General features: G+C 36.2%; 1 protein-coding gene across 19 annotated transcripts in view; it reads right to left on the reverse strand.

The window, feature by feature from the left end:
- EPS8 (EGFR pathway substrate 8, signaling adaptor) overlaps positions 1-15,112 on the reverse strand; it is a 171,334-nt gene that overhangs the window by 30,737 nt on the left and 125,485 nt on the right. For all 19 annotated transcript variants that reach the window (XM_044775173.2, XM_070495099.1, XM_044775176.2 and 16 more), the window contains 6 exons: positions 14,388-14,524; positions 11,302-11,375; positions 9,895-10,021; positions 8,130-8,218; positions 7,680-7,754; positions 2,399-2,547 (listed from right to left, as the gene is read on the reverse strand). In XM_044775173.2, coding sequence (XP_044631108.1) covers positions 2,399-2,547; positions 7,680-7,754; positions 8,130-8,218; positions 9,895-10,021; positions 11,302-11,375; positions 14,388-14,524 — 651 coding nt within the window. The remainder of the gene's footprint in view (positions 1-2,398; positions 2,548-7,679; positions 7,755-8,129; positions 8,219-9,894; positions 10,022-11,301; positions 11,376-14,387; positions 14,525-15,112) is intronic.

The raw sequence follows: 15,112 nt of genomic DNA on the forward strand, positions 1-15,112 counted from the left end.
ATGAAGTCCCCTAAAATGAAAGAGATTACCAATTTTATAAATTAAATGTATCAGCTAGATTTTAATCAGTAAAATCAAATTAGAACTAACCTGTAAATCATAATCATCACCCATTCATTATTTAATGACTCTTATAAGTCTAATGAGACATTTCTACAAGCTCCTAACCACTCATGAACCACAAAAATGACGAGGACAGAAATTACAGCTTCATTTCTGCTATAATATGTTGTCTTATCCTTCACACATGATTTCATTCTTCAGGCTACACCGCTACTATGATGAAATGAGCCATTTTACTCAGATTATTGCATACCTTCATGATTCTTTCTATTTTATGAGTTTTTAAATACACTGATTCATTTCCTAATACTCTTAACAATCAGGATCTGAAATGACCATTTTCTCATGTCAAGAGCTAACAAGATATTTCCTTCTGATATAGTTATAAAAAGTACATGGTCATTAATTTTCTGGTTTTGAGGTAGGACCCAAAACAAAGAAATTTAAAAGCCCTGAGCTACTTTTGTACCATGAGATCTGAAAATTTAATGTTTCATGGGAAAATATTAAAAGATCCCACCTAGGCTTATCAAAAAATCACAACCTACATAAATCTAATATAGTTAAGAAATCTATTTAACCAATATATTATATGTTAATATAATATATTAATATACAAATAAATTTAAATAATATACATATATTTTTGGGGGGTGGGGAAGACTGACCCTGAGCTAAAAAAACACCTGTTGCCAATCCTCCCCTATTTGCTTGAGGAAGATTGGCCCTGAGCTAACATCTGTGCCCAGCTTCCTCCATTTTGTATGTGGGATGCCTCCAGAGCATGGCTTGCTGAGCGGTGTAGGTCCATGCCCAAAATCTGAACCCGTGAACCTGGGCCGCTGAAGTGGAGCACAATGAACCTAACCACTGCACCACCAGGACAGCCTACTAAATAATATTTTCAATAAAAAGGCAACAACTGCAGAGCTTTTAAAGAATTTTCTGCTTGGTAAACCATTTAATGTGTAAACCATATTCCAACACAAGAAGCTGCCAAAGTCCAAAACATAAGCAGGAATGATTTCTATGTGTTTCAATAGAAGAAAAGGAGGAGAAGAAAAAAAAAAAAAAAGAATTGGTCCATTCCTTTTAGGCTAGCCCATTCAAAAGCATAGGAAGACAAGCTTCTAAGTGGCCATATTGAATGACCTGCTCTGAGTATTGAGAGAAATAAAAAGATTTGGATAAATGAAGAAGGCAAAAATAACTTATTGACATACCAGGAAATGAGAAATATTTTTATAACTTGCCTAGTTTGGCAAAGCTTAACAGTCTTCCACAATCACTTTATTGACAAGATGCAATTCTCAAATCATCCTCCTCTCTATTCTCACCACCCTTGTTCTAATCCTAGAGAATGCTGATTAATAAGGAACCTCTACTATAGCATTACTAAGGGGTCTCCTTGCCTCTAGCTACTTGTGTCCTTGTCCTTGCTAGACTCAGCTACCAGACTGATCTTTCTAAAACAGGAGATTATGTCACACTCCTCTTTATAAAGTTCTTGGTTCTCCACAGCCTACAGAACCATGCTTCGACTCCTTAGCAGGGCTCTGGGAGCCTCCCTAACTCAGCCCTGCCCATGTCTGTATGTCTCATATAATGCCATTCCTCCTCTCCCCACTCTCTACATCATCCACCACCCAAAGGCTATATTCCAGCTAAACTCATATTCATACTCCATTCTCTTGACTTCCTGCACTATGCCTTCACTCAGGCTTCTCTCTCTCCTGGGAAGGCCCTTTGCCTGCTACGTATTGGTGGAAATCCTACTCATCCTGCTAAAAGGCAACTTAGCAAAATAATTATGAACAATGACTCAAGAACCAGATTGCTTGGGTTCAAATCCCAGCTCTGCCACTTATGAGTTGTGTGGCTTTCGTAAAATTACTTAACTTGTCTGTGCCTCAGTTTCCTCATCTACTTCCTACGTAAAATGCATGGAGGAGTGCCCAGCAAACACTATATGTACTTACATGTATATGTATGTATACCTACTAGTACTATTATCTGCTGATTTTAAATGCCAATTCTTCTTTGAAAGCCAACTACTCTCCTCTCTAAATGCTCTTCCTGACTGTTACACCTTGCCAAGCAACAGCATTTGTTTATAAGTCACTTCTGGTACTTATCATGCCTCTTACTGTATACACATCTATTTTCTCCACTAGACTTCTTTCTAGCTTTTTAAGGGTTTAGCCTTTTTCATCTATAACACCTGGACCTTCATACATAGAAGGTTAAATAAATATCTTGTTAGATCCATGTAAAAAACAAAGAACAATACTTAAAAGTATTATAAGTATTAAATGCTAAACTCATATTTGTTTACCTGACTTTCATCCAAGCATCGCCCAATGACATCCACAGCTGCCTTTCATCGTGATTGACAGCATTATTTAAGAAATCAACTGTATCCTTAGTCAATAGGGGGCTGAGGATTGAACTGGCTAGTTCAGGGCCTCCTGTTGCCTGCACCACCTAAAATGACAATAAATCATTTTTTAGCAAGAAGACGATTATTTGAATATTTTCAAAACATGTAGATGAAAACCCATGCCAAAAACAGACACTATTTTTATATACTCAAATTAAAATTTGATGTTGTACAACACACTACTGAATGAAAAACAGCTTGCCAGATCCACTCATCCAGCCCAATGGTACCTAATCATCTAAAATGAAAAGTTAATAGTTTAGCAAGTTTCACAGCATCTGTCTATTGGCCTCATATGACTGTACTTTCCCTGGAAAATACTATTGGCTATCCAGAGAATTCTAAGTCAGGTAGTTTAACTCTGCTTTTTTTTTTTTAATACGTGTATCTCTACTCTGTTATGCCAAACTTGAAAAAGATGGTTCTAGGAATGAATACTATAGAGAGAAACAAGGCTCAAGTTAACAGTCTAGAGGCATGCCGATTTAGACATACAAAAATAAAAGGATCCAGAGAGAAAGATGAGAGAAGAATGAGAACTGGTACTCTGAATCTATGATATTTTCCCCCAGAATTTAATTCTAGGAAGTTGTCCTGATTTAAAATGGATAATGTAATGACTAGCAGAAACAAACAGGTGCAACTCTCTGATAAACAAAATGATGATAAGTGGATGTCTGAAAACTGCTCCAAATTTACCTCTCAGGGGCTATTTCCTGGCTAAAGGATGGCAGTTATCTCCTAGAACAGACACCAGAACCCCTTTATGAAAATCTCACCTTCCCAGAGATATGGTACAAGAAGAAAGGAATTTTTGTAAATGGCTCCAGACCAAGAGTCCGTCCAGACATCCACGTGTTCTGAGCATGCTTTGCTGTTGTACGCCCCTGCGTATTTGCACCTGCTGTTTCCCAGTTCCCCAGAAGGCCCTTCCTTCATCATTCAGAACTCTACTCAAGCACCACCTCTTCTGGAAAGCCTTTCTTAACCACCTCACAGCATAACTCTGACGCACCTTGGTGTTCTCAAACAATTTGTGCAGGTTATTAACACATTACATTGTAACTTACAGCTCATTTTTCAGTTTTCCCTCCCTAGAGGACTTAGACCAAGACTTCTCTGACTTTCAATTGCAGAGTACAGTGTTAGGGGAATGAATGAGAATAAACGAAAAAAAGGTGAAGGATACGGGAGGTAGGCTTACTCTCATTTGAGAACAAAACCTGCTCTGACTGGCACAGTAATTTTTCACTTCTAAGCCCAATAAGCACTTCCAGAAAATATGCAGAGATGACTAAGAGGTAAAGTAACGGAGTAAAGGAGTACAGGAATATTAAAATCTTTGGTTTAACAGAGGGAAGAGGAATGAATCAAAAGAAAGGTAAATAAAAGGCTATGGGCCATAGTTCCCTCTCAACAATGTGAGTAGGCAGATGTGCACGCATGTATGCTATGGGTATGCTTGTGTGTAGATGCTAAGGGTAGAGGCAGGGACTCACAAGGTTTAAAGCCACTAAGTTTTCTCTGGCCAGTAGCAGGCCCTAAATAAATGTTCCCTCCCATCTCTCTCTTGTCCAAGTAAAATGTCTCAGGCTCTTAGGCAGAACTTAAATGGAACAACGGAAGTATTATAATTGGGGAGACCATTAACAAGAAGTTATTTTTGAGAAAAGCAATGTTTTCAGATACATAGCCTGATCACAAAGACTAATTTTTGTATGTTATGGAAAACCAGTTGCATTATTTTTTAGTTCTGCTCTGTGTAATGACTAGATATCTACTTATGATCTGTGAAAGAGTGTGAAAAGAGAGGAGGTGGTAAAAACTGCTTTATAAACGATACTTTCTAATACTCAAACTAAGATAGTATTAAATGTGTTAAAGAATAAAGAATATAAATTTTGTTAATTAGCTGGTATCAATTTCTTTGCATAGGAAAGGCCTTGATCTAATTTTAAAAGAGCTTATAAAGCAAGAATTATTCAACAATAACTAGACGAGTAGAAGTCTGTTCTGTATATAGCAACAACACACGAAGCATTCATAAATTATTGATGGAGTCCTGGACTTTCATCTTGTAATCTCTTATTGCCCAGTTCTGAATTCATGCTGATAATGTTACTAGCTTCCCTATGTTTATAAAGCGATATTCATCTCATATTCTACTTCAGGTCTCGTCTAGTTACCCTTGGGAAAAGAAGGATGAGATTCATCCCTTTCTGTTACTTGGATTCTCTTTTTTCATTTTTTCTGATATTCAAATAAAACCTATGAGAAATGCTGAATTTGTTCTATTTTTGATAAACATTAAAGAACTCAATGACCATAGTCTTCAGATGCTCTAAATCGAAATTAGTGAAATTTATCTGTTTCAGATAGTTACCATTCTTACTTTTAAAACAAAATAATCACAGAAATGACATATAGAGCAATTACACATTACTAACAATGATCATTATTGTTATTATCATTCTGTAAAGTAATCGTTTGCTCTTTTGACAGCGTGAACCATTCATAACCACTCCACACATTCCTGCCTTATCCTATAAAACGGGAAACTCTTTCCTCCTGGACGTATTTAAAAGATTCTGCCTTCTTTCCACTCTTCTGTCACTCGTCCTCCCCACAAAAAGGGGAACGACACTTCAAATTTGTGGAACTCTAGAAAAGGGTGATTTGTAGCCCAGTCTCTTTGGGATCTGCGCGCAAGGCCAACCGTTGTTTCATCTGCTTTTTGTTGACACTCCTTTCCCAAACCTCAGCCCTTTCCTTTGTGTACTCTTAGATATCATTCCAGCTAATTCTCCCAGCTGTGCTGTAGGGCAAGATAGTTGTACGTAACGTCAGCTTGGAAAAAAACATTATTATACTATTTGCAAATACAAGAAATATAAATTGGAAAGGAAGTATACTATTGTACCTCTTTCATTGAATATATAAGGAAAGATCATACCTGGATACTGGAAATCTAGAAAATGATGATGTGTATATTCGATCCTGGCCTATGACAGAGTGGTATAACCTTTTGCTGGATAAACTTCTTCACAAAGAGAACTGTTCCCAAAACACTATTTTGATAGCTTTGAAAGTTATACCTTATGCAAATATACACATGTATGAGAAGGGAGTTTTCTGGGAGAAAAGCTGTATTATGTGCATGTCACTATCCTTGGCACAGAGTGGGCATGCCAAAGGCTGCTAAGTGTTCCCTGGTGTTCATTCTCCTCTTCTTCCTTCTAGGAAGAGAAGCCTCTACTTTTTAGATGAATACATAGCCACTTAGATGGAGACTATATTCCTTTGGTGTTAGGTGTGGCTACATAAGGAAGTTCAGGCGAATTAGATAATGGCAGAAATTATCTGTTTAAGTTCAGAATCACTCCTTAAAGACAAGCTGTCTTTTTTGCCTTTGTATGGCTATTAAGGACATGGAGGGAAATCATGTATTTACCTTTGTAAATAGGTAAATAGGTAAATAAGGACATGGAGGTAAATCACCATAGAGATATCTGACACAGTTGCTCAAGTCTTCCTCTTGGGAACAATTTCTTCATTTGGCTTCCAGAATACCACACATTCTTGTTTTTCTTCTCCTGTCTTACTGCTTCTTCTCAAACTTCTTTTCTGGTTCTTTCCATTCTCCTAACACTGAACTGCCCAGGGCTCAACCAGTCCTTGGTCCTCTATTTATAATCACTCCCTTGGTGACATCATCCAATTTCATGGTTTTAAATGCCTTCTGTATGCAGATGATCCTCAAATTTATACCTCTAGGCCTGTTTTCTCCATTGAACTCTAAATTCCCATATTCAACTATCAATTCAAGTTTTTCCATTTGGATATAACTCAATTTTGACATGCCTAAAACTGAATTCCTTACCTTCTTCCCAAAACCCATTTTACACACAAGTCTTCCCTATCTCAGTTATAATTAGTCCATCCTTCCACTCTTAACCAAAACCTCTGGAGATATCCTTGGCTCTTGCAAAGCAAATCCAATCTACATAGGCTCTTGCATAGCACAGTCCAATTCTGATAACCAGAATAAGACTTCTTCTCAACATCTCCAATGGTACCTGGTCCAAACACTATAATCTCCCATATGGATTATTTTAACAGTCACTTCAGTCCCTCTTCACCTAAACTCTAAACACTGCTGTCAGAGCAATCCTTTTCTCCTGAAAACCCTCCAAAAGTATAAAAAGTTTCACAATCACCTCTAAGGACGAACAAGATATGTCCTCCTATTACTTTGCTGACCTCACCTCCTTGTAATGAGACCTCCTCCCTCATTCTGTTCAAATCACAATAGCTATTTATTCCAAGAATGTGATTGGCATGTTACCATCTCAGAGCATTTACATTAGCTGTTCTCTGTCTGGAATTCTCTTAAGAAATCTACATGACTCATTCCTCACTGCCTTTGCTCAAAAGACACTGTCTCACTGAGTCGTTCCCTTAACCAATCCTATTCACAAAGTCTATTATTCCACAACACACACACACACACACACATGCACACACCTGGAATACTCCCTGTTCTCCTTCTCTGCTGTATTTTTCCATATTTATTTTCAGCAAACTGTATTATTTATGCAATTATTTAGGTTATTGGCTGCCCCTCCACACTATAAGTCCTGAGAGGGTAAGAATTTATGTCTATTTTGTTCCTGATGAGCCACTAATAATGCCAAGTACACAGCAGGCTCTCAATTAATTTCTGTTGAATAAATAAACAGATGAGTGAACGCTCAGGAGATGGAAGAATACCCCAATGAAAAGAATCTGGATTTCTGAATAACTTCATGGAGCAAAGCCATCCATCAAGAACTGGACTCCTCCTGCCTAGCTCATTTTGTGAGAAGGAGAAAAATTTCTATATTACTCAAGCCATTTACATTATACACTTAGTAGCAAACAAATCTTTATTTCTTTTCATTTCCCTCCCTCTGTCAGAGACGTCAGTTTCCTCAGCTATAAAATAAGGTCTTTGACCTAGATGACGTCATAAGTTCTTTTAAATTCTCAAATTTCACATCCTCAATGTTTACAAACACGGCAAGAGAAATAGTATCCACGCACAGTGATGAGGAAAAACTCTCTAGATAATCCAGACAGACACTTGGGGATGAAAAAACATACTGAGAATTACTTTCTTAAGTTAATACAATCTTACCATATTTAATGGAGTAAATAAAAAGTGAACCAAATCTGAAGCACTGGGATTCTGGATATGAGGCTTCAATTTGGCCTGTAACATTAATAAGATAGACAAACACATTATCATGATGTTATTGAGCGAAAGAGAGACCTTCAAAAAGGTCCAACACAGACCCAGAGGAAGAGTTCTTTACTACTAGTTTTATTTTTAGTATATTAATCAGCCTGGGTGAGTCAGAGTAGGAGAATTTAGGTGAAGAAAAAATTAGGAATCATTCTTTTTTGATCAAGTTTCTTAGACATACAGGTTTTACAATCTGTTGTCCTAATTAAAGGCAAATCAAAACATTCATACAAAACCTCTACAAGGACAATTCCATCTCTCAATTTAATCAGGAACATCCTAGCTAGACTTTTCTCTCTTTCATTTGTTTCTTTTAATTATATATAAATAAATGTCTCTTACCAGAAGGTTAAATCCATGTTTAAACTTTTGTAAACAGTCAACAAATTCATCAGGAGGTGGGGGTTTTGCCCGCAGTGTTAAAACACCCTCTAAAGAAATAAATGGGAGGAGGGGCAGATGAGAGCAGAGTTCCAAGAAAATCTATTAAACGAAAAAGTTAAAACCCACATTTATGTCTGTGAAGTTTGATGACCATGCTACCATTTCATGTCTGACTGTAACAAATTAAGATGATCCAACACTGGAAATGGATTCCTCTACCCTTAGGCACCACTGATTACTCACTCAACTCCATAAATTTATATTGTAGCCCTTCTACGTGCCAGCCACTGTGCTTATCATCCTGAAGACCAGAAAAATGTGTAAGTTACAAGCCCTGCTCCTGAGGGCCTTAAAATCTAATAGCAGACATGAATCAGACAGGCGCTATAAGAGACTGCATCTGGTTGGGAGATGAGGGAAGGTACACCTAAAAGATCTTTCATGGGGAAATGAGCTTTTAAGAAGGGATTCGAAAAGTCTGTTCCAGGGCAATTTGGTCAGAAAAACATCATAGCTGGATAAAAGCAGCATAAACAAAAACATGGAAAAAGGAAACTGCATATATATGAAACAACAAACATAAAAGCAGAGAAACACGAGAATGGAAAAGTAGATTAAGGTTAGATTGTGGATGAGCTTGACTGCCAGGGTGAGGAGTGGACTTAAACAATAGAACATAGAAATAACATGCTTTTCAGCAGGAAAATGAAGTGACTGGTTTAGAGTTTTAAGACTACTGTCCTCGAGGAATAGAAGATTGGAGGCTTGAAGACTGCTTAGAGCGCTGGGGGAAAAATGATGAGAGCTTGAAGCAGACGCTGGTTACGAAAATATAAAGGGAAAAAACTGGATATAAGAGATTGAAAAAATAAACCAATGTTGCCTATAAGCTAGTGAATGGAGTCATAGAAGAATCTGTGGTTTTGAATCTGGGTGACCAACAGGACAGTGTACCTTTCATAAAGAATATAGGAAGAATAAGTGGTTTGAGACATCAGGAAGCAACAATACTTAATTTCAGAATAAATGGACGTGAGGTCTATCCAGATATACACTTTTAGAAGACAAGTTTACAGGTCACACGCTTCTGATGTAGACATGAGCCAAAGAAAGATTTGGAAGTCACGTGTAAGGGAAGGAATATTTATTTACTATTCTTTTATATATTTCAATCTATGTCACTTTGTTCATAATTATAATTGTATACATTCTGAGGCCATTTTAAATAGCTCAACTACATACTTAAAAGTTGCTTGTAGATGACCTGAATGTAGTGTTTGGAGTTCTGTGGTAAAAAAATTCAAATCCCCTGACATTTTTAACTATTTTAATGAGAAAAGTCAATTTTTATTGAACAAAATAATGAGATTCTACATTTACAATAAAATAAATCAAAATCTGAGAAGAACACCACTTTGACTTTAAGAGACGTTAACAATCATGAATGATAAGTACAGATGGTCACTAGCTGGATCACAGAGTCTCTGTGATTTAGGTAAAGTATCCTAGAGTCTTTCTTTACTGTAGCCAACTTGGAACAAGAATGGACTTGTCCCTGGGACCATCTTAGTCTCCACCTAAATCTCTGGTGCTAACCCAGCACTAGAAAGGGGACCTCGGTCCCCTGTCAATGGAGTTTTACTGAGCAGTTCACAAGGGCAGAAACTCTGCCGAGCCCTGGAGTTCTGAACAGTCTTGAGAAGATCAAGAAAATCCAACTTACCTCCTGGTCCTTTCTTTTTACCTTTCTTACTTTTCTTCCTTTTAGCAAGCTCAGAAAATGCTTCTGCTGCTTTTTGGAGTTTCATGATAAAAAATTCAATGTCATCCAAAATGTGGTTTAAGATTTTCTGGAATTAGAAATTACAGAATAAATATAAAATAAAACAAGCCTATTTTTGCATTGGCTGTACACTGTTAGCCAGTAAAGGAAAATCAGAATGTTGGGGAAAAAAGCATAAGAAACACTCCCACATACAAATTTCAAGTTTATCACTAATTCCAAGAAAAAGAATTGAACTAAATATACCTGTGGCTAAATCTGACATTTACATTTTTCTTTAACTTAATTTTGCTCTATTTTCAATTCCATGAAGAAAGCATTCATAATATGTATTCAGATTATCTTTTAGTTTCAATTAGTCTAATTTCCTCATAGTGCTCTCCCACACGAAGTTAGGGGGAAAAATTCAAAGAGACATTTTATTAGAGCATTTTTGTTTTTCTAATAAATGTCCCAATAAAGCACTGACAATATTATTTCATGGAATTGAGGGATTACAGAATGTTGTGATAACATAACAAACACATAGATAATCTACAATACTAGGCATTAATGAGAATTTCTACATGGTAAAATAGAATTAATGATGCACTATGCTTTCAGGAATCATAGGATCAATTTTGATTATCTTATATACCAGAGCCTTGGTTGACTTTTTCTATTATGTGTGAAACACGACATTCTTCTAATTAAAGACTAGAAACCAGGATTAAATAAACTTTTAATTAGATTAAGTAATGGTGTGATATAAAAATTAAATTTCGAACTTCAAATTCCCTCAAGAATTTGTTTCTGAATAAGCTGAGAACATTTGTAGAGCATAAAAAGTAATGACAATGACATCATATTTTACGATTACATCACAGGGCCCTGTCACTCTGCAAGTAAATTACTATGGAGAAATAAAAATAAATATAGCCTTATCCTTTACAAAGTATTAAAACGTATATATTTATGCTTTAAAATGCCATTTAACTTTTATCTTTTAGGCATTATGAAATATTTTTTAATAAATTCCAGGAAGACATATTAAAAAGATATTTCAATTATAAATTACAAACTACGAGAAAAGAAAAACCCCTCACGTCTGATACTTCAGTTTAAATTCGTTTGCAAACTAGTTAATATACTTTTTCTATCACAGCCCAAGTCCACTAATTAAATATTGGCATAAAGGTAAAAATAATTACAAAAAAAAAATCCAAAGGGTATAACCACCACTGGAAAGAGAAAACCTAGTTTCCACAAAACATCTTTATTATCTAAGTCAACTTCATTTTCCCTGTGAATATTTTTTTCCTTTTTAAAAAAAAGCCCCAAAGATCTAAAGACCAGCATTGTACTTACCACATCTCTGTCAATTCGGGCTATCATAATCTCAGGTATTTCTTCATGCTCATGATACTGCCTTGGTTTCTCAACTAAAGAAAGGACAATCAGAAGTCATTCAGCCTGTTGCTTAAGTGATACCAATATAGGTTATTATGAAAATTGGCTAGAAAAGAGTGCTATTTACAAAGGGAGCACCTCCACTGGATATGTAATCAAAACTGTGCTCATCATCTATGACACGTCTTTGCCACCACTAACAGAAGCACTTGGGCAGAGCTGAAGAACTGGCCTTCCCACCTGTTGGTGTCCATTTACTCTAATTCCCCCTCTTCCCTACATTAGCTGCCTGTAGAACCAACCCTAACTTAGCACCCTTTAATTCCTACACAAGAAAGAAATACAAACCCACATTTAAGCACCTACTCCTTAAAAAGTGGCCAACTAAGTTTTAATGCAACAAAGTTCTTAATTTTTATACCTCCTAACATCGTGATTACTATAAAGCTTTGGGGGTTCTGACAGTAAAGTGCTTCTTAAAATTCTAGCTGTAATTAAGCCTAAAACCCATAATGCTGGGCTCATTAATTTGAAGCCATATGCTTTAAAAGTAGAAATACCTACAGGAATTTGCAAATTAGAGAATAAATGTCTTAAGAGCACTCAAGACGTTAAGTTAACTCAGTTGGCTAGCGCATGATGTTAATCATGAGGTGATTATTATGAACTCATTCCTGGTAGAAGTCAGTTAACATCACCGCTGAACACAGATAGTTGTACAAAGATTTCACAGTAGATGAAATGAAAGAAAACACATACGGATGGAACAGGAGAAGTGTACCATCACTAATGGAAATACAACTCATAATACAACATCACAACTCCTGATGCTCAATACAGAGAACTGCGAAAAATATTGAAAACTCTAATGATATGCCTCCTCAAGGCCTAACTTTATCCATAAACGGAATATTTGCCCAAAAAAGGGGGGAAAAAAAAGAAAAGAAGAAATCACTGAGTCTTATGAAATGTAATTAGTGGCTGTTAAGTACTTTAACATAATTAAAATTACATGTATGAAATCTTGCCAGTTGGCTGCTATCTTACACATGGTCAGCTGCTACCCTGGCTACAGTGCACTACAGAAAGTAGTAAGTTGAACTTCAAATATAGCTATCAAGAAGTCCAGATGTGTCCCAAAATATCATTTTCAGAGCAAGGGGAGGAGGGATGCGTATTTCTCAGACTTTTTCATGGTCTGTGGCACTACTAGGAACCCCACTGCCACTGCCATTACTCTACACACCGATCACTTTTGGAAGTCAGAGGTACAGCGACCTCAAGGATTTAAAGGAGCTGTTCAGCCTGAGTCAGCCAGATCCTTCAAGGGACCAGAAAGATACTCTTTTGGGGGGAGCTTTCCATCTAACAAGCTGGATCCCGACAGAATTTAACATGGTAAGTTTTGTGTTCTGTTTGGCCTAGTAGTAACTTAGAAGTTCTGTTATTTCACTGGAATTTAAATAGACGAGATTGCACAGAATATTTTAGACAAAATCTAATGAGATCTCATAAACTCCTGGGGACAAATTTTCTCTTTGTTGTAAATTACATTATGTTTTACAGATGTCTTTACAAGTTTACTCAGAATGACCGTAAACTTAAGAAGTCTTATCCGTCCTCAACTTCAAGGAAGACCATTTTGACCACGTCTCCTCCACCAAAACAACAGCAGTAAGCAAAAAAAAAAAAAAAAAAAAAATATATATATATATATACACAAAAAGTAGAAAACACTACAAACTCCTAATTAATATTCAAATAAAATTTTACAGACAAAATGGATCAATAGAAATTTACATAATTCCTGAAAACAGAAGCTATTATAAAGTTAAAGTAAATAATGATTCTGTTACTTTATTTTTGAAAAATGGATGCTTCAAGGATTTCTTTCTTTCATCTTTTTGGTAGCTAGGCTTACATGTAAACCCCTGAAAATACCTTTAAGGACACAAAAAATCTAAACAAAAATGGAAAGCAATTCAGAAAATAAAAGGAACTCAATTTGGCAAAAATGAGAACCACCACCAATTATGCTCCCTATACTGTACTAAGTACTGTTATAGACATTGTTTGTTTTCAGATGCATAGCAACTGTTGAATTATTACCCCCATTTTACAAGTGAGGCTGAAGCACAGAGAGACAATTGCCCAACGTCACAAAGGTAGATCCTGGTCTTGCTCCGGAGGCCAACTTTTGACTCACCAGACTCAAAGTACAGTCCAATACCACTCATTGTAGCAATCAAGTTCTACTGATTAGCTACACTGCTACGTAGCCTATATGAATAATGCTTTATCAGATAAAAGACAAGAGATTTAAGAAGCCTCCCTTAACTAGGAGACAAGAGGGTGAGGCTCTAGCCTTCATCAAATTCAAACTCACTGGATCACAATTTGTTCACCCTTAAAATGAAGAGATTGAACAAAACATATTTTAAGACATTTTCCAGTCATAAAAATTTCAGATTTAGTAAAACATTCTGACTATAAAAAGTTACACTAAGTTCTATGCCATGACTAATTTGTTTTTAAAAAATAATGTCAAGGTAAAATGATATATATATAGGGCCCACTGGATATGTTTAGCCAGATGGAGAGTGTCTTTCACCTCTTCTCCACTGCCCAACCACTATCCTGACATCCTGTCCATGTAACCACAACTGATTTGTACAAAAGAGGACAGTGGTAAGATAATAATAATGGAAAGAATTTGAAGTATAGTCTTGAAAAAATAAAACTGACTCTCGTTTGGTATATATTCTATTACCATCCTTTTAATTGTTAGTGGAGTCAAACTTTCCCTTTGATTGTATTAAAAAAAAAACTAATCCTAACACCATATTTATCTAATTATTGGTTTGAACTCTCATAGACAATAATCTTACTGTGTCCAAGCCTTAACTTTCCTGTATATAAGATTTAATTTTTTTAAAACTGACCTCAATCTTCAGCTCAGAAATCAGCATCAGAATTTGAAAGCAAGAACTATGTCACAACCCAAAGTAAATGTTCAATAAGTATCAATTCCTAGAAATACTCACAGTCCCCATGGTCAGCTGCCCATGCAGACCAAGCTGCCACCCGACTTCTAACATCCACCTGGGTCACAGTCCCAGGGGGCACTGGGGCAGGGGCTCTTGGTGGAGGTGGTATACCAGGGTCTGCTTTGGAAATCATCCTTAAAAAGGAAAACAAATTGAAGTTTTACTATCCTTATTTCTATAACACATCAGTGCTCTTAATTTTTGGTATTAGTTCTCCTCTTTTAGTGAGGTATAATTGACATATAACATTATATTAGTTTCAGGTGTACAACGTAATGATTCAATACTTGTATATACCGTAAAATGATCACCGGAAGTCTAGTTAATCTCTATTTCTGTAACACATAAATTCTCTAAATTTATGATATTAGTTGTTCAACCTCAAGAAGAACTATATCAAGGAATAGAAAAATAAGAATTTCCTAACCATTCCATATTATGTATATTTATGAATATATGTGAAATACAAAAATACAGAAAAATTTAAATTCAGCTGAAAACTAGGTTTAATTTTTTTCTGGGTCTCCTGTGATTTGGAAAGCCTAGGAACCAACTATATTCCTCATATCTGTTTGCATCCCCTAGGCCACCTTCCCTTAAAATGCCACTCATCTTTCACGCCTCTCTATGACATCACGAGTGGGAGAAACCATATCTGAGAAAGATCAGAAACATGGGGAGAAAAGGTGCACACATGTACTGACCAACTTGGGAGAGCAAAC

This window comes from Equus asinus, chromosome 22 (genome assembly GCF_041296235.1).
Source record: "Equus asinus isolate D_3611 breed Donkey chromosome 22, EquAss-T2T_v2, whole genome shotgun sequence".
Lineage (NCBI taxonomy): Eukaryota > Metazoa > Chordata > Mammalia > Perissodactyla > Equidae > Equus > Equus asinus.